The 25,289-nt window shown below is 38.8% G+C and overlaps 1 protein-coding gene across 23 annotated transcripts in view; it reads left to right on the forward strand.

The window, feature by feature from the left end:
• RIMS2 (regulating synaptic membrane exocytosis 2) overlaps positions 1 to 25,289 on the forward strand; it is a 453,372-nt gene that overhangs the window by 414,187 nt on the left and 13,896 nt on the right. The window contains exon 1 of one of the 23 annotated variants that reach the window (XM_066334646.1): positions 18,712 to 18,900. The exons of the other annotated variants lie outside the window; for them this stretch is intronic. Coding sequence (XP_066190743.1) covers positions 18,771 to 18,900 — 130 coding nt within the window. The 5' untranslated portion in view covers positions 18,712 to 18,770. Of the gene's footprint in view, positions 1 to 18,711; positions 18,901 to 25,289 lie in introns of those variants that run through there. 23 annotated transcript variants of the gene reach the window in all.

Below are 25,289 nucleotides of genomic sequence, written 5' to 3' on the forward strand. Positions count from 1 at the left end.
AGCTTTGTTTTGCAAAAGCTTAAGTCCTAAGCAGGAAGAAGATCAATTGAAAGAATGACTGAAATTAAATTAAATTTAATTGAATTAGATTAAATTAAAGACTTCACCATTGATTATTCCTGGAGCAGTTTTTCCTGTTACTTTTTCCAGGACTTAATTGTAGATCCTTGCTTAGCTTCATAAGTGCAGAGTACTTGTTTTCACTAGGATGGAATCTGACAGACACAGGAATGATGAGACTTGATATTGGGCAATAAGAGATTAGTTTTGGCCTGCCTGTAGAGAAAACTACAAACAATGAATTTTTTTAAGGCAAACACTATTTTACAGTAACGCCCTTCCCCAGCACTAGTCAAGTTCTACTGTTGTACTGTAGAGTTGTGTGCTGTATATGCAGCTCTGTCCTGCAGCCCAGCATGTTTTGGTTTCTTCTTCCTGTCAGCAAACCCTCGTGTACTTGGTAGTTAAAAATAATTTTCCCTACCTACTGCTCTGACAGACTTTCTCCCTTTTTATGTCCATAAATTAAATTTCAGTGTTCTGAATTTCAACATCCCTCATGATTCATCCTCTTGTCCTGAGTTTTGCTCCCCATCAAGTTACTTCTTTTCCTTTCACTCTCACAGCTAAGCTAGATGCACAGATAGTATTTAGACTGAAGAAAAACTAGAAAATTATGTTCACAACTGTGGGTAGACCATGGCAAGGACAATTTTATCAATACCTATATATACATATTTTTTGACTAAATTCCTTTGCTCCTTTACAAAATACAGCCTTGCATATTTATAAACTAGGTAAATGATCTCTCTTTTAGGTAAAAAACTTCCTTTTACAGTTTTAGGCCCTCAGGTTTGGGTTACATGGTTGTTCAGTGGCTAGAAAACAATGGAACGTGTGAACTAAGTGTTTTGTCTCCATAAAAAAAAAAAAAAAAAAAAAAAAAAAAAAAGAGAGAGAGAGACATGAAGAATGTTTATTGTGGGAAGAGAAGATGATTGTTCTCTCACTCACTCTGTTTATATATACATGTACACCACTATATGTCATGGAAAAATATTTAGATTATTGTAGTTCAGCAAAGGAGATAAGATGAACATTCAGAAAAGAAATTTTGGGGGGATACTTGTTCAGTGATGGAGAAATTAATACAAGCTTTTTGGACAGGGTAGAGGTCAGTGGAATTATTAGAAGGTTAGTCTTGTGCATGGTTGATGTGTAGAGTGCACTGAGTGCCTAAAATTACTCAGCCCAACCTACACCTCTGTTAAGTCATTGGCTCCCTGGCTGTTTTGACAGAAATGTGGTTTTCTGCACACTTAGTATTCTTCCCACTTCCTGAATGAGTGTTGAACCTTCATTTATATCATCTGATGAGCATTAACATTATGCCAGTAAGCTTATTTTTCCTGCACTCTTTTTTTTGCACCATCCTTTGTCTTATAATGCCACAAAAGCAGATTCCTTTTGAGTTGCATCCCAACTATTAACACTCAATATTTTGATACTTTTCTGAACACTATTGTATTTTACTTCAATCTGGTCATATTAAATTAGAATTGACAAGTTTTGTGGTAATTAATTACACAATATGATCTTTATAATGGAGATCAGGACTTATCTGTTTCCTTCTATTTTGCCAAGCAATACTGTATTTACTCATAAAAGTGTTAACTTTCAGAAATAGAAATATACTATAGACAGAGTGATGGAAAATTACATCAGTGGAGAAGCAGGCATAAGCAGAATGTAGCAATTTCACAAATGTTTATGTCAGTGAATGCCATGTGTTCCTTTTAAAACATTTTTAATACAATACCAAAACTGTTAGCATAAAAGGATAATTACAAGGTTACTTTTATTTGTTCTGAAAATAAATCACCAGTACAGAGAACCATAAAAGGAACAAGAATGCAACTTCATTCCACTCTCGAATTCATAATTTAGACATTCAGAACACGTACATTATTTTTTGGGTTTGCAGAAGTATTTAATAAAATGTTAAATAATAAATGTGTATTCTTGAGAGTGCAGCTTTTTTAAGAAAAGGTCACTAAAAGTACCTCAGTTGCAAGGAAGAACAGATATGTTCCTTGCTATTGAACTTCAAAGCTCATTTAGAAATCTGTTAACTTGATTTTCATATGACTGTTTACCCAGATTCATCATATTCAGCACTTATGATGCTAATATTATTTTACCTCAACGTCATTATTTCTTACCCAAATTAATCTGCATTTGGCTGTTTCCTCCCATATTCTCACTAGTTAATTTTCCTAAACAGAATTGTGGCAAAGAAACAGTTCTTGAGGCATAATGCACCTTTAGCACTTCTCTGGAAGGAAAGCAGGGCAGGTGGCACAAAACGTTTAATGCATCTTGGTAAGAGACAAATATAATGATGTGACCACCTGAAAATTCTAAGTCTTTTCAAACCTCATGGGTTCCAAAGTCCTGCAGCAAGGGACCTGCAGCTCCAATGACCCAAGAAGTTGTTTCCAGACATGTTTTGGGTTGATATCCCCTCGAGTGCTCAATCAAAGTATTCAGTCAGATTTTTTATTCAAAATGAACCTGATATAAACTGAGGCTAAAGGATCCTCTCTAATGAAATAGCTAATTTATAAATACAGTATTTCACAGACCAAACATTATTTAGTGATCTTCCACAAATTTCTTACGTTTTCTTAAAGGATTCTTCTCATATAGTGTTGTTTCTAAAAATCAAATCCTACAGAAGAAGGATTCACAGACTCTCCTGAAATTTAGGGATTCCTGATCTCTAAGAAAAAACAGTAGAAAATGAAGAATCCTTTTCTAAAACTAACCTGTTCTTAACATCTTTTCTGTTTGATAGATTAGGTACAGCTAACACTCTCTAGTGGAGTAATTAGGATAATCTGTATGTTTGAGTTTAAACAATCAAAGATTTTATAAAACAGCCTTCATGTGTAGGTAAAACAGCCTTCTAGCAGTAACCGTGGATATGATGCAAATATGTAAGACCATAGTAAGAAAGAACAAGCAAATAAAAGAAAATATTAGTCTGATTAACAGAAAATCATAAAATTATGGGATGATGGAAAGTTTGGCTTGGAAGACACCTTAAAAATCATGTAATTCCAAGCCTTCTGCCATGGGCAGAAAACCTGTGAAAGCACTACAGAAAGAAAAGGTTGGTGTCAGAACTGCTAAACCTTAGTTACTGAGTAAAGACTCCCTCTTTTACTGCCTCAGACTGACTGGAGGTCATGATTTAAAGTGTAGTAGTTGGGTCTCTGTCCCAAGAGTTTGCCTCAGCTGGCAGGCAGAGCTGGTCAGGGTACCAGCTGAAAGGACCTGCCTCCCTGCACCTCAGGAAGCAAAGGCAATGGAAAAGGCAATGATCACATTACTTGATGCTTTAGTCCGTTGAAAAAAAAGTCAAATTTCCTATAATGTCAGTTATGGGTGTTATCTGGGCATTTGGTAAGGAGTCCAAAATATTACCAAGGCTTCTGTGGTCTCTGTAATAAAAATAGGTACAATTCTCTGCCAGTTTCATGCAATTGGAAAGGATAAATTCTGAACTCTTCAGCGGCTCTTCAAATCTCACCAGGTAACCCTCCCAGCACAATCTTCTGAAGCTGCCTTCAGCAGTGTCCTCAGTGTATTTTCCCCTGCAATTGTTGCAAATTTCCCCATGTTCCAAATCTTCATATGATTGCTGAAATTTCCTTTCACAGTTAACTTTTTCTGTTTTAAATTGTTTCTCTTCTCTAAGAAATCCTATCCTTGGACATACTAAATTCAAAATGGAAACCACTGCACCAATTGCCTGTCTTCGAAGTGGTCTGTTCATGTACTTGCCTATATCAAAAATCCTTTTCCTAGGGAGCAGAGCTAGTAAATACTATTCAGACATTATGTCCCTGCAGACTTTCACTAGGATCACCATCCCTCAGCAGGCATTTTTTTCTACAGGTTCTTTTATGCTTTTTGGGCCACAGATTTTCTGGGTAGCTGGCTACAGTATTATTTTAATTCACTTCTATCTCTGTCTATCCTGAACTGAATGAATGAGATGTTTTTTCCCCTTCCAACTGAAGGGTTTTTTCCCCTTCCAACTGAAATTTGGCAGTGAGGATTAGTGATTTCTCCTAGTCTCATGTAGAAATTAATTGCACAGTCTATGTCAAACCACAGATTGTGGTATTTTCCTGTGTTAGAGTGTTTTCTAGTTTCCATATAGATCTTTGTCATTTCCTGAGGTGTGCCCTAGGAAGCAATTGCTTTTGTTTTATCATTCACTTATATATGATCATCACCTAACATTTAAGTTCTTCTCTAGAAAGGATTGCTGGCTTCCTCTGACACATCTCTTTAGCTGCTTGCCAGCATCTTGGCCATTAATTTTCTTTAATCCCATCACAGAATTCTACTTACAGTCAAAGAGTATCCTACTTAGGAAGGCATAAAAAGTTTTCTGTTTTTCTCTATAGTTTCATTTTGTAAAATGGTCCAAGTTTACAATTTTCTGTCTGTCAATTATACATAAACTAGAAATAGGATTATCTGACACACCTCAGTCATACTGGATGCAACACAAAGCAAGCATGGTACCTGAGTAAAATACTGTATGCTGAAAGAGGCACAGCTCCCTGAGTTCAAGCACTCAGAACTGCTCACTGTCTGAACACAGATTTTTATGTGTCAGGGCTTTCCAAAATAGAAAAGAAATATTTTGATCATTTTTTACAGCTTAGAAGTTGTTAAAAAAATAAGACTTCACTTTTTATTTAGTCATCCCAAATTGAAGATGTGGTTTAATGTTTTTTCCCCTGTTTTGTCTCCACACTCAAATTCCTATGGGCTTTCTTTCTCCCAAAATATGAAGCTTCAATTGTTAGGAAAATAATACAACGAAGTAGCACAGAAAACATCATTATTCTGATGTATGCACCTCTTATGGCCCCACAGCCTCAGAAAGGATACAGAGCTAAAGTCAGTAGAAAGAGAATGCAGCAGGGATGATAAAGAATGTGGACCAGGATTTTTTCAGTCCAGAAAAAAAGACTGAAAGAGATGTTTGAGGCCTGTAAAGTCAGGGAAACTGTGAAAAAGGTGACTACAGAATGATTTATTCATTGTTCCCACAATGCAAGAACTAGAGCATTGTAGACAATTACCAGGCAAACAAGCAAGAGGAAGTACTTCACAGTACAAATTTAGGCTAAGGGACTCGTTCTATAGGATATTGCATGGACCTGATGTATATTCTGGCTCAAAAAGAGATTACACAAAATGAGTTGGGTTTGATCTATCAATGGCAATTAAACACAAAAAGGTCTAACTCAGCCTCTAAACCAGCACTCAGCAAAACATAGGTGTTCCTTCCTATACTTTTCTTACATATGTTTCTTAGACATTGGTATTAGCCATGCTGACAGAGGATACTAAATAATTGGATCTTTGTTTTTTCCTGATATGGCCATTTTTAGTTTCTTATGTTTTGTTCATATTTGCCTCTGCTCTGGGACTTGAAAAAAGGAGTCTGATTGCGAGACTCTGTGGATGTTGGAAACTAGAAGCGTGTGTGATTATCTAGCATGGTAGATTCAGGTCTTAAAAGTAACATCTCTTTCCTCAGTCTGAAGTATTCATCTATTGTAAATTTTGGCTGGCTTTTGGTAAAAGTCTAAGTAGCTCGTATCAAAGCTGGTTTTCATCACCCCAGTAAAAGAGCTTAACATTTTATTACACTTTTTATCTTTACTATTGCTCAATAATATATTTCTCCTACAAACAATATTTTATGATCTTAGCTTAATTATCAATATTTTAAATCAGATAGGTGCGTAACTCAACTGACTGCTGTGCTTACCTGACACACTTTTATGAAACTTCAAATTTAATGATAATCTAGAGAGGTTCATGGAGTACATATCTGTATGGGTATAAGTGAAGACAGAAGGTCTCTTTAGTAGACATTGGCACCAATAGTTTAACAGTGCAGTCTGTACCTTTCTGCTAGATATGACATTTCATAGAATAAAATAAGGCTTAAATTAAAATTTAAAACATTCTCTAAATATTTACAAGGAAAAAATGTTCTCATATGCTCATTTGTCACATTCATTCTTGGAGAACATTCTTCCTCTCTTTTCATGCATACAGAACTGAACTCATCTGTGTATTAAACAACCCTGAATCTAAAGATATTCCCCAAACTAAACACAAAGATATTAAGATTATTAAGCATTGAAAGACTGAATAAGGGCAGCTACAGAGGAAATGTTGCGTTTATTAACTAAACTTTATTAAAACATTAACTAAAGACTTGCATTATAAAATTTAAAAGAGAGTCAACTATTTTTAATGCACTACATAATAGGCAGATGTAAAAAGAAGTATTCAAATAACCAATTTGCTTAACTTTGTGGGTTGCTTCTATTCTAACTGAATTTGAAGAGCTCTCTAAACAAGAATGCTGGTGCAGAATCCTGACATTTGTTAAATCCACAAAGGATTATTTTAGAAAGTAACAATAGCCAGTATTCATACAGAAAAAAAAAAAGGAATTTTAATTAACAAAATGTGTATCTTTTTTGTTTTGTTTCTGCAACAAAAGAATCAGAGTAGAAGGGAAGAAATAAGCAAATCATTATTGATTTTTAGGGCTCTGAGAACCCAGAGTTCCTGAAAGATCACTTTAAAAAAAGTGGGAGGAAAAAATTCTCAGCTCCTATTTAGCTGAAATCTATGGAGGAAGACGTAAAAAGCTTACTTTTTTTTAAATAAAAATTTAGTTATGTTGATTATTTGGCCATTAATTTTAGCATTTATATATAAGAATATTTCATCATTTATATATAAGAATATTTCAAATTAAATATACATTGTGGGATATGTCAAACAACTGAGCTGTTACCCTGATTCCTTTTATTAGTCCAGCATCACCTCCTGATCCTCTTTTACACCACAATGACACAGACTCTGACTTCAGAAGGCTGAAATGACTCCTTTATTTTTGGGATGTGTCTCCCTTATATACTATTTTACACAAACCAATTTGATTGGTGACAAAAAGATAAACCTCTTCAATCACATTGGTCAGACTAGAGGGACATCAAGAAGAAGTCTCTCCTAGGAAAAGGAATTAATAATATAGGTAGAGTTTACAAAAACATTTCTCCTGTTTACAGAAAATTCCCTAGGAAAAGAATTTCAAAAGGCCAAAACATCTCAGGCATGAAACCAGGGCTACAAACTCCTACAATTTTTCCAGCACAAAATATGATACTGGCATAAGTGGGTGGGAATAAACACAATATAGCGTTTCTTTACGTATGAATATAAATAGGCATGTGCATATAGACAGACACACGAGTGTGTACTGCAGAGGAGCAGCCATGGTCTGGCCTGGGGGCTGCAGGTGACCTTCCTATTTCATCTACCTGTAAATTAGCCCCTGGGCTTCTGGCTAGGTGAGTCAGAAGAAGTTGTGTTTTGTACCATTGTGAACTCTTGAATTCAATTCCTGATGTGTCTTTACTGGTACTAAAAGGTTTGAGAAGCGCTTTTACATAGCTGACAGACACCAGCTGAATCAGGTGTTTGGGGTTCTGATCTTCTAGGTTTGGTTCTGATACTTTGGTGGCTCTGTGTAGTTCCTGTTGGAGTCCACAGGCATTCTATTTTCAGTTAGCATTGGCTGTTAACCTCTCTGGGACCGAAAATTCATTCATTTGCTATAATTGGTATTCCAGCATTGCAATCACATTGTTTCAAATTTTTCTCCATTGAGTACAGAGGCAGCCTAGGCATCTGGTTTAAACTAGGCTCCTAGTTTTAGTTTGCAGAAGTGGAATGACATGACTTTTGGTGCATATCATGGCCACACAGCACAGCAGGGTTGCAAATACCTGAGCTACAGGCAAACAAGTGACATATTCTGCAAAACTATTTAGCCTGGCCAGACCCAGCACTGATGTAGTTTCCAGTACCTGAGTTGGGGCTAAAGTACTGGGTCCATTGCACTGTGTAAATAAACAGGTCACTCAGCGTGAACCATAGGGGGTTGGTTTTTTTCCTTTCTCTTTAGTTAAGAGCCTCTTTTCTACTCTAAACCAGAGCAACACCTCTGTCCTTAGACAAGTCACTTACCACCAGCAATGGGGACTGCTATGACCCTTAAAAAGGAATAGAATTCTTTGAATTATACTGGTGCTGCTTTTTATTTTAAAAGGCTAATACAAGGAGATAAAGAAAGAGGCACACATTTCAGTGTCCCTTCCACTGAGGAAATCATAATCCTCACTTCAATACGCCAGTCTGAAATAACACTAGTGAAAAGGAAGTTGATACAAACTCTCTCTTAATATAGAAACGTATGAAAAGATTTGTAGGATGCTATTTGCTAGTACATTTGAAATATTCTGTGCTGATGGAGATTATCCAGATGGCAGGAAGTTTTTGTTGCTGATTTACTGGGGGTAGTGTAAATTTGGTACCATTTTTTTCTATGCTGCAGCCTGAGGTTTTTATCTGCTGTACCATTAAGATTGCAAACTCTTTTAGAAAAAAATCTCAAATCATGACTTCATACCATGTTTTCTATATTCAGGCCCAAGCTTTCTTGCTCTTCTAGCATTATCATTAACTAAATATGCAGCAAAAAGTGGCCAGATTCTGAAATACAAATAGCAATTGTGTAATCCTGGCAAAACTGATCAAAATTGTGAACATTATTCACAGACCTATGCTCATAGGTGGTTTTGCTTATGAACAAAATTATCTTGAGGGTGACATCAATTATATACTTTTCACCTTTTTATTTTCAGTTATTTACTCTTTAGGTGACAGCCTAAATTATACATGGAAGATAATAAACCTCATATCTGAGGGATCTTTGGAAAGTATGATATATTTAAATTACCTTGGATAGGACACCTTACTAGTGGAAAAGTAAAATTTATTTCTTAAAGGCCAGCATAAGGAAAGAAGCTTAAGTTATTCAATATTTTGTAGGATACAGCAGATGCATTGGAACAAATTTGTATCAACACATCTGGTCTGTAATCAATATTAGCTAGTGCACTAGTAACAATAGTAACAGTAGTAGTAGTAGAATCTTAGTCAATGAAATTTTACTGCTTTCTATCTGTTACTCTTAGTCCTGAAATGCTAGATTGTGAAATGATGTCCAGTGTGGGCTTACATGCAATCCTATGTGAATGGAAGGTTTCTAAGAGTTCCAGGTTGTGCACACACACTGAGAAGTATATGGTGTTTCAAATCCCATTTGAACTCATTAATATGGTGCCAGTATGGCTAGCTGGCTTTCAAACAGCTAACTGAGGAACTGCTGTTTGCAGCACTGTGATTCTGAGGCCAAATAAGTTGTTTGCAAGGTAACTTCATATTTCACATTTGCAATTCAAATCCTGCCTGGCAGTTTTAAATCTGTAGTAGTATCATGCCTGAGAGAAGGTTGTACTGTATTAGAGTGTTAAATCACACAGGGTGGTCCCCTGGCACTGAGTCCAATTGACACACACAAATCCACATTGTGATACACCAAAACAGACTTTGGATGTGATTTCTGTCCCATTTGAACTCCTGAATCAGAACATCTTTGGAGGTGCTCTACAACTTTTAGGTAATACTGTGCTAGCGACTCTTGAAAATGTAGCAGCAAAATTATCAAGTTCCTAATAGAAGCCTTCCAGTACCCAAAAGGGGGCCTAGAAAAAAGCTGGAGAATAACTTTTCACAAGGGATGTAGTAATAGAACAAGAGATAATGGGTTTAAGTTGAAAGAGGGAAGGTTTAGATTAGATATTAGGAAGAAATTACTTATTCAGAGTGTGGCAAGGCACTGGAACAGGCTGCCCAGAGAAACTGAGAGGATGCCCCATCTCTGGAAGTGTTCAAGGCCAGGCTGGATGGGGCTTGGAGCAATGTGGTCTAGTGCCAATGTGTCCTTGCCCACGGCATGGGGGTTGGAACTAGATAATTTTTAAGGTCCCTTCCAACTCAACACATAGCTGTGGATTACCAGATATAAACAAATGAAAGAAAAAAATAAAATTGTTTTTCATTAGCAGTATGGGAATCATAGAATGTGTGAGCATATCTGAAGAGACACTGCTATGACTAAAACACCACGGAAATGAGAGACGTTTAATGACAACAGCACACGTTCCTCTACCAGAGTTACCATGTGAAAACTTACAAAATAAAACTGAAATATGTGATTTTGTCAGATAAACATGACATCAGCAGATAAAAATATATTTAAACTTTTCTTGGAAAATATTTTTTATTGTTATTTCTGGATAGATTCTAGTGCCCACCAACTGACTCAGATTCCACTCAGTGAGTTTAGTGCTGACCATTAAAACTAAGGTGTTTCCTTAGTGAATATGATCCCTTTGGAAAATCCTTAAGATTTAAATTTATACATTTGCACCCATAAGAAGGGAAATTTATGACCTCATTAAAATGGCATAGCTTCCACTGACATTCTGGAACTCAGAGGCATTCAGAGATTCCACTCTACCAGCTAGCAGTAACCATATGGATGGTAACCATAAGGTTGTAGATGTAACCATATGATGGTTAGAAGCCGGGCTTCTAGAAGCCGGGCTGGAACTGGGTGGAGCTGGTTACCTGTGGACTACACAGTGCAGGCAGTTGGAAAGGGCATGATTTACAAAATAGATGTGGCGAGTCTCTGCAGTGCTTTGCAGAGCATGAGAAGCCTCAGAAAACCCTGTTTGGCTGTTCTGCACTGAAATAAGGCACAGGACTCTGGCACACACTGTTTTCAATGAATGTAATCTGTGGTCTCAAGAAAACAGGTAACCTAATAGGCACAGAATTTCGCAAAATCACACCACCTTAATATATATTAACCTTGTACAGAGTATTTCAAAATTACCTGACTGACTTGCAAGACAAATGTCTCTTCAAAGCTGACATTTGGACTCACCAAGCCTTTTGACACTTGATGATAACATATTACTCTTAGAAGGCAAATCTATTGAACCAGACCTGCATTGTCCTTGGAAAACTATGATCTCTCTACACACTGCAGTTCTTGAATGCAGAGGACAATGTGTGACAGGTACACAACTTGCTTTCCACCCTGTTGTTTACATTTTTGTCATTTTACATGTTGTTTACAAAACGCATTTCATCTCAGCAGGAGTCTCTTTGTATTTTTTTTTCTGGCAGAGTACAAGCATAAAGATCACAGAGTGCTTTTCTGTGGTATATTCTCTTAAGTAACATCAGCAGACTGCAGCACCAACAGAGGTTCAGGACACGGTGCTCCACAGGCCACTCAAATGCCAATAGTTCTGTACTACTTTTGTCCCATTTCCACTGAAGATGGAATTATAAGGAAAACAAATCATGTTTCATGAAATTAGAGTGTCTGAAACTAATTACACTGCCCTCCTCTAAGACATTCTGAAAACTTTTGGTTGAGTACACAGGCAGTTACAATAATATGATTTGAGCATATAAATGAATAACTACAGCTTGTTCCTAAGCTGATGGGTCTGATGAATTATAAAGGTCATTCTCAGAGAAAAAAAAAAAGGTGGATTGGGATCAAAACAGAGGAAGGAGATAGAATGTATGCATTTATAACAAAAAACCAAAACCAAATCAAACAAAACCCGACCACTTGACTTTAGTTTTTAAAACTGCTTGATTTTTTACCTCTTTTTTAACACTTCTTTCCTTAAAAAAGCATGTAGCTTTTTACTTCTGTGCTCTTGGTTTCTCTCTCTGATGGAGCATTATGAAGTAATACTTTGTGCCAAGCACTAAAGACACCTTGTGATTGGCAGATAACCTTGTGATCATAAAGACGTGAAATTATTTTAATCAAAACAGAAATATTCAGCAGTGTAGAGGTTCTCTCTCCAACCTCTTAGCTACTTGTGAGCTATTACATTATGTTGCTTCACGCTAGCCTATTAAAAATTCCTTTTGTTATTCAGAGAAATTATGATTTTATTTTGGTTTTGTGGTTTTCTCATAAACATTGTAGGAGAAAGTAAATATATTTTGTTTAAATAAGAACAGACAGCTTTCACATGTGATTAATATTAGCATTAAAGCAAAAGAGTTACTTTTATAGTTTTCCTTTATGTTCATTAAAGAAAGCTTAATACAGAAGAGAATGTCAACTGCAGGACAAGCAATCCAACTACATTGTTTAAGAAACTAATACTGGTATCTCTATACATCTGAAAGCAGCCTATGTCTCCAAGAAAAAAAATACTTTTCTATTTCTACCTTTTAAAACAAATTTAAGTTAAAATTTCCTGATTTTATTTTTAGAAACTGAAATTTGTTGGCTTTTTGAAAAAGAGGTAATAAAAATAATTTCTTTCAGCTCTTCAAATCTGTATCCTTTGAATATGTGCAAGACATTGAAATTATCTCCACAATGGCTGAATTACTTAAAGGTAGAGTTCCATTGGCAGAGACTGTTGGCAGAAACAGTGGAACCACCATTCTCATGTAGGAACGCTGGAATTGTGTACCAGTAGATGAGTCCTAAGGTGAGCATGCAAAACAAAAAGTTCTAGGAGAATCCTGTTTTGCTGATCTAACTGCACTTGCACCAACAACTAGGGAATTCGCCCAGAACAGCTGTGTCAGTCAGCAAAGCTATTTTGGTATAAATCTGTACTGTGTACCTAGCTTGATATTTGGGAGTTGACCTTACAGTAGAAAATGCCAAAAGAATTGGGAGAATGGAAAAATTTACTGTTACCATGTAAGCAGACAGAAAAGTGTACCTGCACTCTCTGTGACTGCTTAGTGGGGGATGCTCAGAGAATCCAAAATGTATGATTTAAATAAAGTAAAATTTAGAAAACTTGTATCTAACTGCTATACATTTTAATAATATAGGAACTTCAGTTACATCCTGAAACTTTAAGAAGAGTAGGAGACCACTGAAGGTCAATGCTGATGGAATTGCATTGCCCTGGGATGGAGTTCATGACAAAGGTCATGACAAGTCAGGGACAAACTGACTTAGCACAATCTATTGTGACAGGACAAGGGGTAATGGTTTTAAACCGAAAGAGGGTAGGTTCAGATAAGATATAAGGAAAAGGGGTTTTATAACAAGGTTGGTAAAACTCTGGAACGGGTAGATGTCTCAACCCTGGAAACGTTCAAGGTCAGGCAGGATAGGGCTCTGAGCAACCTGGTGTAGTGGAAGGTGTCCCTGCTCATTACAAGAGCATCGGACTAGATGACTTTTAACTGTCCCTTTCAACATAAACCATTCTATGATTCTTTGATTATGATCAAAAAAATACTAAGCCAAGAACAGTGAATTTTTATAAGATGAGAATCAGTAAAAGCAGCCATTACTTTGTGAAGGACCATGTAGAATTCTGGAATCTGCCCTTTTGAAGTGCTGGGCTGGACCTGGCACATGACCGTCTCTGTAGGGAATGAGGACAGCCAGCACAGTCCTAACATTTAGCAAATTAGAGGCAATAGCATCTTATTACTACATGTTACAAGTTTTCATACATAAGCCCTGTTTTACACTAACTGGGCCATGTTTTTAATGAACATTTCATGTATTGTTTTAGCTTTAAACAAAGTAAAAAAAAAAGGTTTAATTCAGTAATAATAGCAGTTGTATATTCCAGTGATACTTAATCTGGACAAATTACTGGAAATTGCTTGAATAGTAACTCAGTTGGAGAATAAAATTTCCTCCAACCAATCCTGGTATTTATTTTCCCTTTTGTGTCTTCCTAGAATTAGATAAATGCTGCATTTTCAAACTGGGTTATTTTTTGGAGAGGGAGACAATTCAGTTAACTTTTTTTGAGGCCCTTGTCAAGTATTTCTTCTCTGTTGACACGTTAGCTGTCTCTGATTAGTGAAGATTGAGGGCATGAGAGGAGGCGAAAACTCAGTGAAACAAAACAGTGTGGAAGGTGTGAGGGACTCTCCCTCCTGTTGTAAGAGGAAGCAATTTGCCCTTCTTCTAGTGACACACTGCACAAAGATTTCTTATAAGTGGGAAATCATTAAGAGTTTGAATTACAATTTTAATATGTTATGCCTAACAGTTGATAGGTGTGGTGCAGTTAAAGGTAATTAACCAGTATAGAAAGCTCAGCAGCTGAAAAGTTTTTTCTGAAGACAATCACGAACAAAATAAATCCCTTCTGTAGCCATTGTCTTTGGGCAATGCTTGACAGAAGAGATGACAAAGAAAAGGGCAATAACTCCTTTCCAGTCCCATTCCCAGAATACCTTCCTTAACTGCAGGTTAAGGGAGTGTGTTCAGAAACTTTAGATCACCCTTCCATAGTGACTGCCCTGGAGAATCCTCTCCAAAATGTGCACACAAGGGCTCAAGAACTCTTTTATGGCAATGCATGCTTTTATCCTGTGTTTAGAAGCTAAAGCAGGCTTTAGAAAATAATCCATAATATAGGCAATAATAAGGAAACAATTGCCATAAAAATTACTTTGGTCTTCACTCCAGGGATTTAGGACCTCTGGGTTCAGTACATAGAAGTAGAAATGGGAAGTGAAGAAATTTAATTTTTCCTTTTTTTTTTTTTTTTTTTTGTTCCTTGAAAAAAAGTTATGGTTTCATGAAGGAATCATCAAATCATTATTTTTCTGAAGCATCTCCATTTTAAGTCTAATAATTTGTGTTTGCTTGAAGCAAGCTTGCTGAAATACACACGGTTACAGCTGAAACACAGAAAAACATGGGGGAGACATTAATTTTTATATTATTTTTAAATTACCACACATGGCATAAAAAAGAGAAAGAAACATTTATTAAATCCAGAATCCTGGCTGGCTGTATTTAGAGTAGGGTGACACCGAATATCCAGTGTCACAAATTCATCTTTTAGTAATTTTCAGGGAACACAACTAGTAAGCAACTGCTTCCACAGTTCTTTAGATGAACCACCAAAATATTTTATAAGAAATCCAACCCTACAAATAGAATTTCCTTAGGACATACATTTATAGAAGATGTTTGACCTTGTTCTATTTGACCTGGATTCCAACAACATAGTTTCTTTCAGCAAACTATGAAAATGCTAAAGAAATAGTATACCTGGGAGTGTCTTGCTTTGTCTTGTTATTTAGCATTGAGATAGGAATTTAGATGCTGTTCCTTTAACAGGAATTTTATTCCCTTCTACCTGGTGACACAAATCAATGAGTAGCAGTTCAAATTAAACAGTCACCAGAACAGCTGGAGGATGTTGTCAATGTCAGGGTAGTAAACTTGTTTTCTGCAGTTCAGGATGTGTCTAGATTGTCATCAATTAGATTATTAGTATAATGCAATCATTAGAAACTGAGGACAGGCTCCTCAAATACCATGAGAATTTATGGATTTCTCATCTCAGTTCTTTGTGTCTGTTTTCTTTCTCCCATTTAAACATTTATCTTAAAGAAAATTAGGACAAAAGCATATTGAAGAAGCTTGGATGGGATGGTGATCCAGGTGAGCTGTTTTGTCACAGATTTTTTGCATAGGTGCCTAATATCCCAATATCTGTTTGGGTTAATTTGTAACTGACTACAGATCATTGAGGTTTTAAAGTGCTTTTCTTGGTATAGGCTGATTTTATCAATGACAGTCACAAGTTTTTTATATACTATCCAATATTAGCAAAAACAACATATTTAATGTCTGTGGCTGCCAGGTCTGATTCCCTGCTGAGGGGCTGAGAGATGCTTGGGGCTCTGGCACTGCGGGGCAGCCACACCTGTGGGTGCAGCCAAATTCCCACTGGGGCTGCATGTCACCAGTGAAGTGCCCCATTAGTGTCTTGTTTGGTCCAGTGTGCCACTGGGGCCCTGTGTCACAGGGAGATTTACAGTTTCTGCTCAGGCCAGAGCTTAGGGGGAGGTGGTGGATGTGCTCATTCTCTTGTTTGGGAAGGAAAACAAGTGTAGACTGCTTGAAACCCTCCTGGCTTCCAAGCAGGTATTACCATTTCTTCTACAGGAGGTACTAAGGGGAGTACTCACACAAGAATATTTATAAATGAGAGTGAAAGTAGATGAAATAGGTGTTCCAAATCAATTGCTCTTTTCTGAATATGTATTCAAGAATTTTTCTATATTTTTGTAAATATCTCTAAGTCACCCAACTGTTGTTCTGCCTTTCTCTGCATTCTGTGTCTTTTCAGGTTTATTCAGCTGTTTCTGTGAAAGTAACCAGCAGTTCATCTGAAATGTAATGAATATTAACTGATTTTTACTATCCAGCTTCTCAAAAGTAGTCATGAATTGTTATTTACACAACACATTTCTGCCATATCTTAACGGTCATAAAACTGTTGAAGGAAGCTATTTCGTCTGCTTTAGTATTTATAGATAGGAAATTTTATAGTCACCAAGTCTTAAAAATATTTTCAGCAATTATTTCAACACATTTTATTGGGTTTTACCAATTACATGATTGTGTATATTACACATTTTTATTATTATTACTATGATTACACTTCATTTTAGAGTTGTTCACTTTCTAGTAAGTATTTTAGTAACATATTTTTAGAGAAAAGTGTAAACAGGAAAAGCTCACTCTACCACTTAAATATACTTTAATGGGATATAATGCTAAGGGTGATTTTAGGGGAAGTGGTACTGCAGGCTGGCCAGGGGTCCACCACAGACCTCAGCAGGTCTCTGCCATCATGGAGTGCCCCTGGACCTGGCTGTGGCATACAAGAGAGGTCTCTGTCTGTCTTGGCAGCTCACTTCTTGTTAATCTGTAAAACATCACTGATATGTTGGGAGGTGACAAACTTGGGCATGTGGCCAGAGAAACATGAAGAGCAACTAAATACACTTTTTGGAGCATAAGCTGAATGAGACATCTAAAAGATATCAGAGCCTAGAGAAGCTGCCCTGGGCACCTTTTATAGCCAGTACAGAGGAAATAAAGGATTTACATTCTTCTGAAATAAGTTTCTATGATGTTACATGAAACATGCTTTATTAGATTATAGTTATCTAGAAATTAAGTTATTGGGCAAATTGTAAAAAGAGCTGTAAAAACTCACTGCTTTGCTGTAGATTGAGTGATAATGGTTCCATCCTTGAGCTAAAGTTCAGACTAGTTTCATTCCTCAGCAAAGTATGTCAGTGATAGTGTTGGCTGGTTTTAATGTCTTATTATCTTTTCCAATCATCAGCTCAAGGAAATGCACGAGGGTGTGAAGTGTATTTCACTCTACACACTTTCTTTATCAAGAGTTTCAGTTCACTTCAAACCATCATTCTGTCTGCAAATTGCGTTAGATCAAACCCTAAACATTATTTACCATTATTTTGAGAGAATTCTTTTTTTATTTAAAAGAAAGCTGAATGCACCCCATGCCCTGCATTTACTATCAATACTGTTTACGAAACAACCACCATGTGCGAGGTTTGATAGCACTTTTGAACTGTCATGAACTACAGTGGAATAAGTTACTGATGCTGCAAAGGATTGCTACAGTAGCTACCACTTCTTTTTAATCATGTCCAGTGCTTTAGTTTCTTAGCATTTTAGGGGGAAGGTTGCCAAATGCTATACACTCAATTAATGTAACATACTGGATAAAAGAAAAAAAGGTAACATTAAACAGTGTTGAGGAAGATATGGAAGTAAGACTGGATAAAACCCTTAAAATTATGTGTTGTAGCTATAAGCAAATCCTCTAAGGAGCAAATTCAGAAAAGGCACAATCATGTTTACTAAGGAGATTGATGTGCTTTAGAGAAATAAAACTTGGCTTACAGTGGAGGAGAGACGAAGGATTTGCCTGTGGCTCACACACAGAAGGCTCACACTGAACATCAGGAAACATTTTTTCACTGTGAGGGTGAGTGAGCCCTGCTGAGTGAGGTTTCCCAGAGAGGCTGTGTCCACTCTTGGAGGTAATTAAAGCCGTATGGCCCCAGCCAGGACAGCTGGCTCTAGTGACCCTGCCTCACGACCCAGGGACCCCTTCCCACCTCAGCCTTTCTGTGGTCCAGCGGTTCATTCCCTTTTTTACAGACCCCACCCGATAGCAGGCTCTCGGCCGCTGGCTGCAGGTGTGTCCCGCCGGCCAGGAGCCACAGCGCTGACCGGCCCCGCTGCCGGCCGGGGCCGCTGCTGCGTTCTCCGGTCCGTGCCGGGGCCCGGGGCCGGCCCTTCCGCGGCCTCCCCCCGCCTCCAGCATCGCTGCGAGCCCCCGGCCGGCCCCGGCGCGCCCCTCCCGCCTGCTGCCGCGCAGGGGCCGCTCGCCAGCCCAGCGGGAGCAAACTCTGCGGGCGGTGCCTGCGGGACGTCCCGCCGCTACCGGCCGGCGCCGCGTCCCGGTCCTGCCTCCGGCGCCGCGTCCCGGTCCTGCCTCCGGCGCCGCGTCCCGGTCCTGCCTCCGGCGCCGCGTCCCGGTCCTGCCTCCGGCGCCGCGTCCCGGTCCTGCCTCCGGCGCGCTCGGTATTTACAGCGGCCGCGGCCGGGCCGTCCCGCCCGCCGCTCTCCGCCCGCCCCGGAGCCCCGCGCCGCCGGCCGACTCTCGCCCCGCTGGTAGGCGGCTCCGTGCTGGCTGCGGCGGCCCGCCCCGCCGTGAGCAGCGGCGGCGGGGCAGAGCCGGGTACGGCGGGGCAGAGCCCAGCTCCGCGGCGCGCAGCCCGCCCAGCGCTCCCCGCCGCCGCCAGCCCCCGCCGCCAAGACGCCGCGCTTCTTGTACCGCGCCAAAGGCGGGTGCCGCTCGGCCAAGATGGGCCGGCAGACGGCGGCCGGCGGGCGCGCCATGCAGCGGTCGCAGAGCCGGAGCAGCCTGTCCGCCTCCTTCGAGGCGCTGGCGGTCTACTTTCCCTGCATGAACTCCCTGGAGGAGGAGGATGGAGGTGAGGGGCCGGGGCACGGTCGCCGCAGGTGTGCGCGGGGACCGCGGGCGCTCCGGGGACGGGCCGGGCTCGGCCGTGGCCGCCCGCCGGGAAGGGCCGGGGGTCGGTGCTGGGCGAGGAGCTGCATGGGGGAACGAGAGTGATGGAGATGGCTCGAGCTGAGAGAGAGATTGTGCTTGTAGATGGAGAGTGAGGTGTGATTTAACAGATGATGTTTATAGTCACACTGAGAATGAAGTTACTAGCTGAACTTTAGTTGTATTGGGCGGAGAAATAAAGGGTAGAGGGTCTTTTCATTCTTTCTATTTTCTGCTCGTTCGTACGAAAAACAAACCACACTTCCTCTCAGGTTGCTTTTCTGACAGTCTGCGGGCTTGTTCAGGTATCCGTTGCCTGTCATTACAACATGTACAGAAAACCAAAGCTGAGCAGTTAAATACTGGCCCCCAAAACCCTTTCCTTAGAGACAGCAGTGTTGGTGGAAGGCTAACAGGAGAAATGCAGTGAATTTTCTGTGTAGCAGCGGCCCCCAAAAAGATTTGCTCTTTGGAATGTGCAAGTGTACGTACATAGTTAAGGATGGCACCAAACTCTATACAGGATGGAACTTGTATTTCATGATTTGGTTTTGAGTATCCTGGTTTGATAAAGAAAATAATCTTTTGTGGTTAAATATGTTCATGTATAGAATGAACTGATGGGCTTTCCCTTGTTTTATCAGAACTAATTCAATATGTTTAATTTCATTAAGATTAATGAAGCAAATTGCACCTTCAGTAGATGTGAACACTATTAAACAGAGATACCAATGTCCAGTGCTGCTATGCAAACATGTATCAGCCGTGTGTGTATACCATTCGTGATCTGTTTTAAATATCTGCATGTTCATTTATCACCTTCCACATTTCAGGCCGAGAGTTCAGTGGCTGATGTGTCCCAGTCTTAGTGTGTTTTGATTTATCTTTTCATGTGCAACCGTCTCTGAAATTTTTTCTCCAAAGCATCTCATTTCTGATTGAATCCCAAGCCATGGTCCCTCACCTTTTCTCTGCTCTTCCTCTGAGGCTGGCCAGGTTGCCCCTTTCAGTGGAAAAGAAGTGGCTGCCCCCTGGGGCAAACTGCTGTCCTTCAGTACTCTCATCTGCTCCCTGCCTTGAACAATGAACTCAACTGCAAAATATTGCCAGTAGACTGCAGGGTAGGCTTCAGATGGCATTTTTAATACTCTTGATGTGCTACTAAACATTATGGCTGAAAGCACACACTGAAAATATCATAAATTATGCTAAACATGTTTAGGTATTCTTTAAAGATTATTTCATTCCAGAAGCATTTTCTTTTCACTCGTGATTTTTAGCTACAATACTTGCATTAATCCTGTATGAAATCAGAGTATTGATTTGTTTTGTTCTACTTTGGTTTTTTTACTTCTCTAGGAAGCATTTAACTTATCCCTTGGTGAAATCTGTGTTTGCTTAAAACTGTTCACTGGTTCAAAGAAATAAAAAGTACATGGAATTCAGCAGAGAAATATCTGTAAATTTAAGGGTAATTGTAATGATTGATTTATTTTGTGCTGGCAAATTATTTAAACAGAAATGTCAAAGGATTGCATACTGATTCACATGTCACATATTATGTTGATTTATGTTATCTGATCCTATTTACATTTAGGCTATATTTGAAAATACATTTCATTAATTCCCATGAAGAAATAGAAATGTATTTGCTATGCAGTTTCATGGATTTGAGTTTCTGCTACCTCAATTTAGACATACCAGGTTACAGAGGGAATGGCAGGCATGACAGCTAAGATCATTACCCAAGTGTTCTCAGTGGAATTAGAAAGAAAAAAATTGTGATGTGTTTTATGCATGGCAAGTCACCTCTGCACTCAAATTGGAATTTGTTGTCTTAGGAGTGTTTATGCAATTATATTAATGTGATGTAATTAAAGTGGGTGTGGTACATGCACTCCCATGTTCACATACAAATGTTCTTTTACAGTTTAATCTGAAAAAGATGTCAAACTCACTTCATAAGTTAATTGTCCTCAAAATGTAGTCATTTCTGCATGTGGTGAATAGCTTCAAAAAAGGTATCCTGCTGCAAGGGTGCTTATCTTTTTCTTTCTTTTTTTTTTTTTTTATGTTTCACACTCAGTCATATTTTTAATATAAATAGAAAATCTGACCTGTTGAGGCATTTATTTGAGATACTCTCTTGAAGACTTTCATTTAATATCTGCTGAAGTGAATATACTGGTCCAGAGGTGTATCTTCTGGTGTGAAAGGATGTGAGTTACACTCAAGTTGAGAAGTAATTTAGTAGCAAGAAACTCAATACAACATATTAATAATTTTTGAAGCTGTTTTTGAACATGATTATTAAGAAGATCCCTTTACATGTTGTCTGATTAAAGAAGGAGACCTCTTAAGCCAAGCAGTGATGTACTGAAGAGCTGGGCTGTGAAAAAGGCTGTTTTCAGTGGGCAGCCATAAATTTGAATCATAGAATCATCAAGGTCGGAAGGGACCTTGAAGAACATCCAGTCCAGCTGTGCACTCTACCACTGTAACCCCTAAACCCCTAAACCACGTCATCCAGAGCCAGATCCAGACGCCACTTGAACACCTCCAGGGATGGTGACTCCACCATTAGGGCAACCTATTCCAATGCCTGACCATCCTAACAGTTAATTTTTGTGTCTAGTATCTATCTGAATCTCCCCAGCTCAGTTTAAGGCCATTTTCGCTCATCCTCTAACTGCAGGCATGGCAGAAGACACTGAATGTCACCTCACTAGCCTCCTGTCAGTTGCATGTAGAGTGTGATGAGGTACCCCCGAGCCTCCTCCAGGCTAAACAAGCCCAGCTCCCTCAGCTATTTCTCATAGGATGTTCTTTTTAGAGCATTGTTGTCTTTCTCTGCACACCCTCCAGCACCTCAGTGTCCTTGGAGGACCCAAAACTGAACACGGTACTCGAAGTGTGGCCTCACCAATCCAGAGTGCAGGGGAATTTGTCGTGGGTAGGTCTGAACTTGCCATGGTTGGCCAGGTTTGCAGTACAGGGAACTGCTACTTAAAATACTGTTTCTTACCTGGTAATCAGTGGAGATGAATCCTTCAAGTTTATGCACATTCATTATTCAGGAATTTATTATTCTCAGGCACATCTAGTAAAAGGTGTTAGAAAATAATTCTTTGCATCATCAGTTTCTTTCTGGCACGTCTGCATGTGTACACACAAAACTAACATGATGCCAGAGAAAATTATTCATGTTGTCAAAGTATCAAGGATTTTAGAGAGGTGTCTTTTGCATTTTATTTTGTTAGATTCATTAATGATAAAATGTATGGCCTCCATACTGAAGTGAGAATTGGTGTCAAATAACACTTGGAACAGACTTAAATTTTATGGAAATTGTTGAAGAGGTGTGGGGAGGCAGTACGACTCAGTATCTGTAAAATGCTCTTGAAGCATTCCAAGCATCATATTTTTTTCTGAAATCTTGGCTTTGTTGAAATTCAAGAAATTTTGTGATTGTCAAAAGATAAGAGAATTTCCAATATAAATGTGTGTTAAACCCTTTTAGATGTCTGTGTAGTCATAGTGGAAATTTTCATGCACATGATACATTTACAAGTAGTGCGTGAGTGTATTAAACTTTCCTGTGAACAACTGGGCAAATGAATTCTAATGTACAAGAAGCTAACTGGAGAAGAAGTAGTTACCCAGCATGCAGAGAAGAGGCTCAGATCACATGATGTCATCACTAGAAAGCCTACCTCTGTTTTTATGAGTGGGACTGGTAACTTGGTGCTTCCTCAAATTACACAGTGTATTGTTTACTGTAACAAATTTTTACTATGGTTTCCTGTTATTACTCTATTTACATTCACTTCTGAATTGCATTTACACTGAGGTGTTGTTATAAACAGTTAAATAGCACGTTGCCAGGAGTGCAGCTGTGGAGCTGTTGGTCACAGCAATGTCTGTATGCAGAAGTATGCTCACCGAAAGGGAGTATATTTCAATTTAATATCTTCTTTTGCTAAAGTTTTTGGGTGGTAGTGAAGCTATGATATTGACGGGGAAAGCCAAATGCTTTGCAGGTGCTGAAGACAATTCAAGAGATAATTTATAATAATTTAAGACAAGTTAATTCAGAAAGAACTGGAAAGCATCTTGGTCTCCCAGTATGTTAGAAAAACAAAAGGCAATTTAAAAAATAAGCCACAGAATGTTCTTCAGACAATCGTGCCAAAAATAGCAAAAATTAGTTGTGTTAGCTGAGGAGAAGTTACATTACAGTTTTGCATATTGATGTCTACTGAGTATCTATCTGGGTGTTGCTGCAGGAGTTCAGCAGGAATAGTAGCACATTATACTCTCCTGTCACCTGGCTGATAACTAGCTGGGAAAGTTGCTGGAGGGGTTGTTCAATCCCATATAGGTGTCAGCGGGAGTGCTGTCCCTTAGTGAAGGCTCAGGACTTATTTAAAAGTAAGCTGATCTGCTCAGTTTGAGCATTGGTAATGGTTTCAGTGGCATTTCTCACTGATTAATCACTGCACATTGGTAGAGCTGGAATAAAACTCAGCAGTTCCTGGATTCTGTTCCTGTGGTTAGACCGCCAGATCACAGTGTCCCTTTAGAGCTCCCAGTAGACAATAACAAGCAGACAATAATTTGACCAGAAATAGAAAATGGGGGAAGTAGTAACAATAAATTCATTAGCACAGTAATTACTAAAGTGAAGAGAATTATGCACATGAAGAAGTTATCCTTTAAAATCACCACCTTAAAAAGAATAAAGTAATATAGGAATATGAGGCTATGAAGAAAATGAGAATAACTACATCATCTTGGGGGAATTGGCCTACATTTTGGCCTTGGTGGTAAAGATGACCTTGTTTATGTGGAATTTTCATAGGCAGAGTCAAGGAAGGATACAAAACAAGGGTATAATGCCCTGTGACAGGTTATTCACTGTAAAAGATGAAACTTTCAAGATCTTGGCTTGATCGATGCTAACACACCAGAGATTGCCAGCTCCACATTGCATGCAATGGTGTGGTAACTCATCTTGGAGGCACTCTGAATATGCAGTAATAATTATTCTGTAAGAATCTGCATGACATTTAAGTTTATAGTTGATAATTTTTCTGTTTGCTGTTAGGACACAGTTCTGGCTGACTTGGGTGAGCCTTGTCATCATGGTGGTGGGCCTGTCCTGTTTCTGCAGCTCCATGGGCTGAGCTCCAGGGTGGAGGCTGTGTAGCAGGCATTTCGGGCAAGTCACAAGTGTTTTTACCAGTTATACTCAGGTATTATATTAATGAAGTAGCTGTAGATGCCAAGATTGGTAAGACCTTTAAAAAAATAAGCATAGAAAAAACTATACTGTTGCTGGCAGAGTAAAGAGGGAGACAGAAAAAAAAATGTATATATTCTGGAAAACTCGGGGAAAAGTAGAAGAAACTGCAGAAGGATTGACATTCAAAGCACAACATACTTCAACATGAGTTAGAGATGCCCAATAGATTTTTAAAGTCGTATTTCTGTTATAGTTGTGTTTCTCTTCTGAGCTGCTGGTTACACTGCAGCATGTACCTGAATAGCTGACAGATAATTTGGATATGGCTGTAGCAGCAGCAGTGAAGGTACACTGTATGATAGGCTGCATCTCTGATGGTACCGACATAAACGTGTGAAAAACCTGTCTCATATCCAAGTGCTGTAGTCGTCATTTTTCAATGTCAAGGTCAAGAGTGTAATCAGAGCAGCAATATACTGTGTTGTAATTGTTTCAGTTTGGAGAGGTAAATGTTTAACAGCAGTAGTTTGAAAATGGGTCATTGCAGTGTGAAATTTGCTCAGTTTTTTGTGAACTGTGGTTATTTAAATAATGATATTTGCCTAGAATCATTATTAATCTTAGACAAAGCAAAGGAGGAAGAGCTGTTTCTAATTTGTGTAATCTCAGTAGCCATCCAGCTTCTTGGCACCATCTACCTCATTAAGCCTTAACAGAGGGTGTTGAATTGTTTCAACACATTTGCTGCATCATTCAGAAATGCTGTCCGTATCTGTCTGATAGTATATGCAATGCCTCTTGCTACAATAAAAATCAAGGTTGGAGTAGAGAATAGTGTTACTGCCATTATTCCATATTTAGAAAATCTCTCTCACTTCACATAATGGCCAAAAAAAAGGCAATTCTAAGCTCCTCAATATATGTACTCTTTGCTGTTAAGGCGTTTTTAATCTCCTCTTGATGTTGCATGAAATAATGGTTGTTAATAAATACATAAGAATGGTATACATCCAGAAAATTGAATGTCCATGTGAACATCAAAACAATATCTCTTAAAACTGCAAAAT

Source organism: Sylvia atricapilla, chromosome 1, assembly GCF_009819655.1.
Source record: "Sylvia atricapilla isolate bSylAtr1 chromosome 1, bSylAtr1.pri, whole genome shotgun sequence".
NCBI classification, from domain to species: domain Eukaryota; kingdom Metazoa; phylum Chordata; class Aves; order Passeriformes; family Sylviidae; genus Sylvia; species Sylvia atricapilla.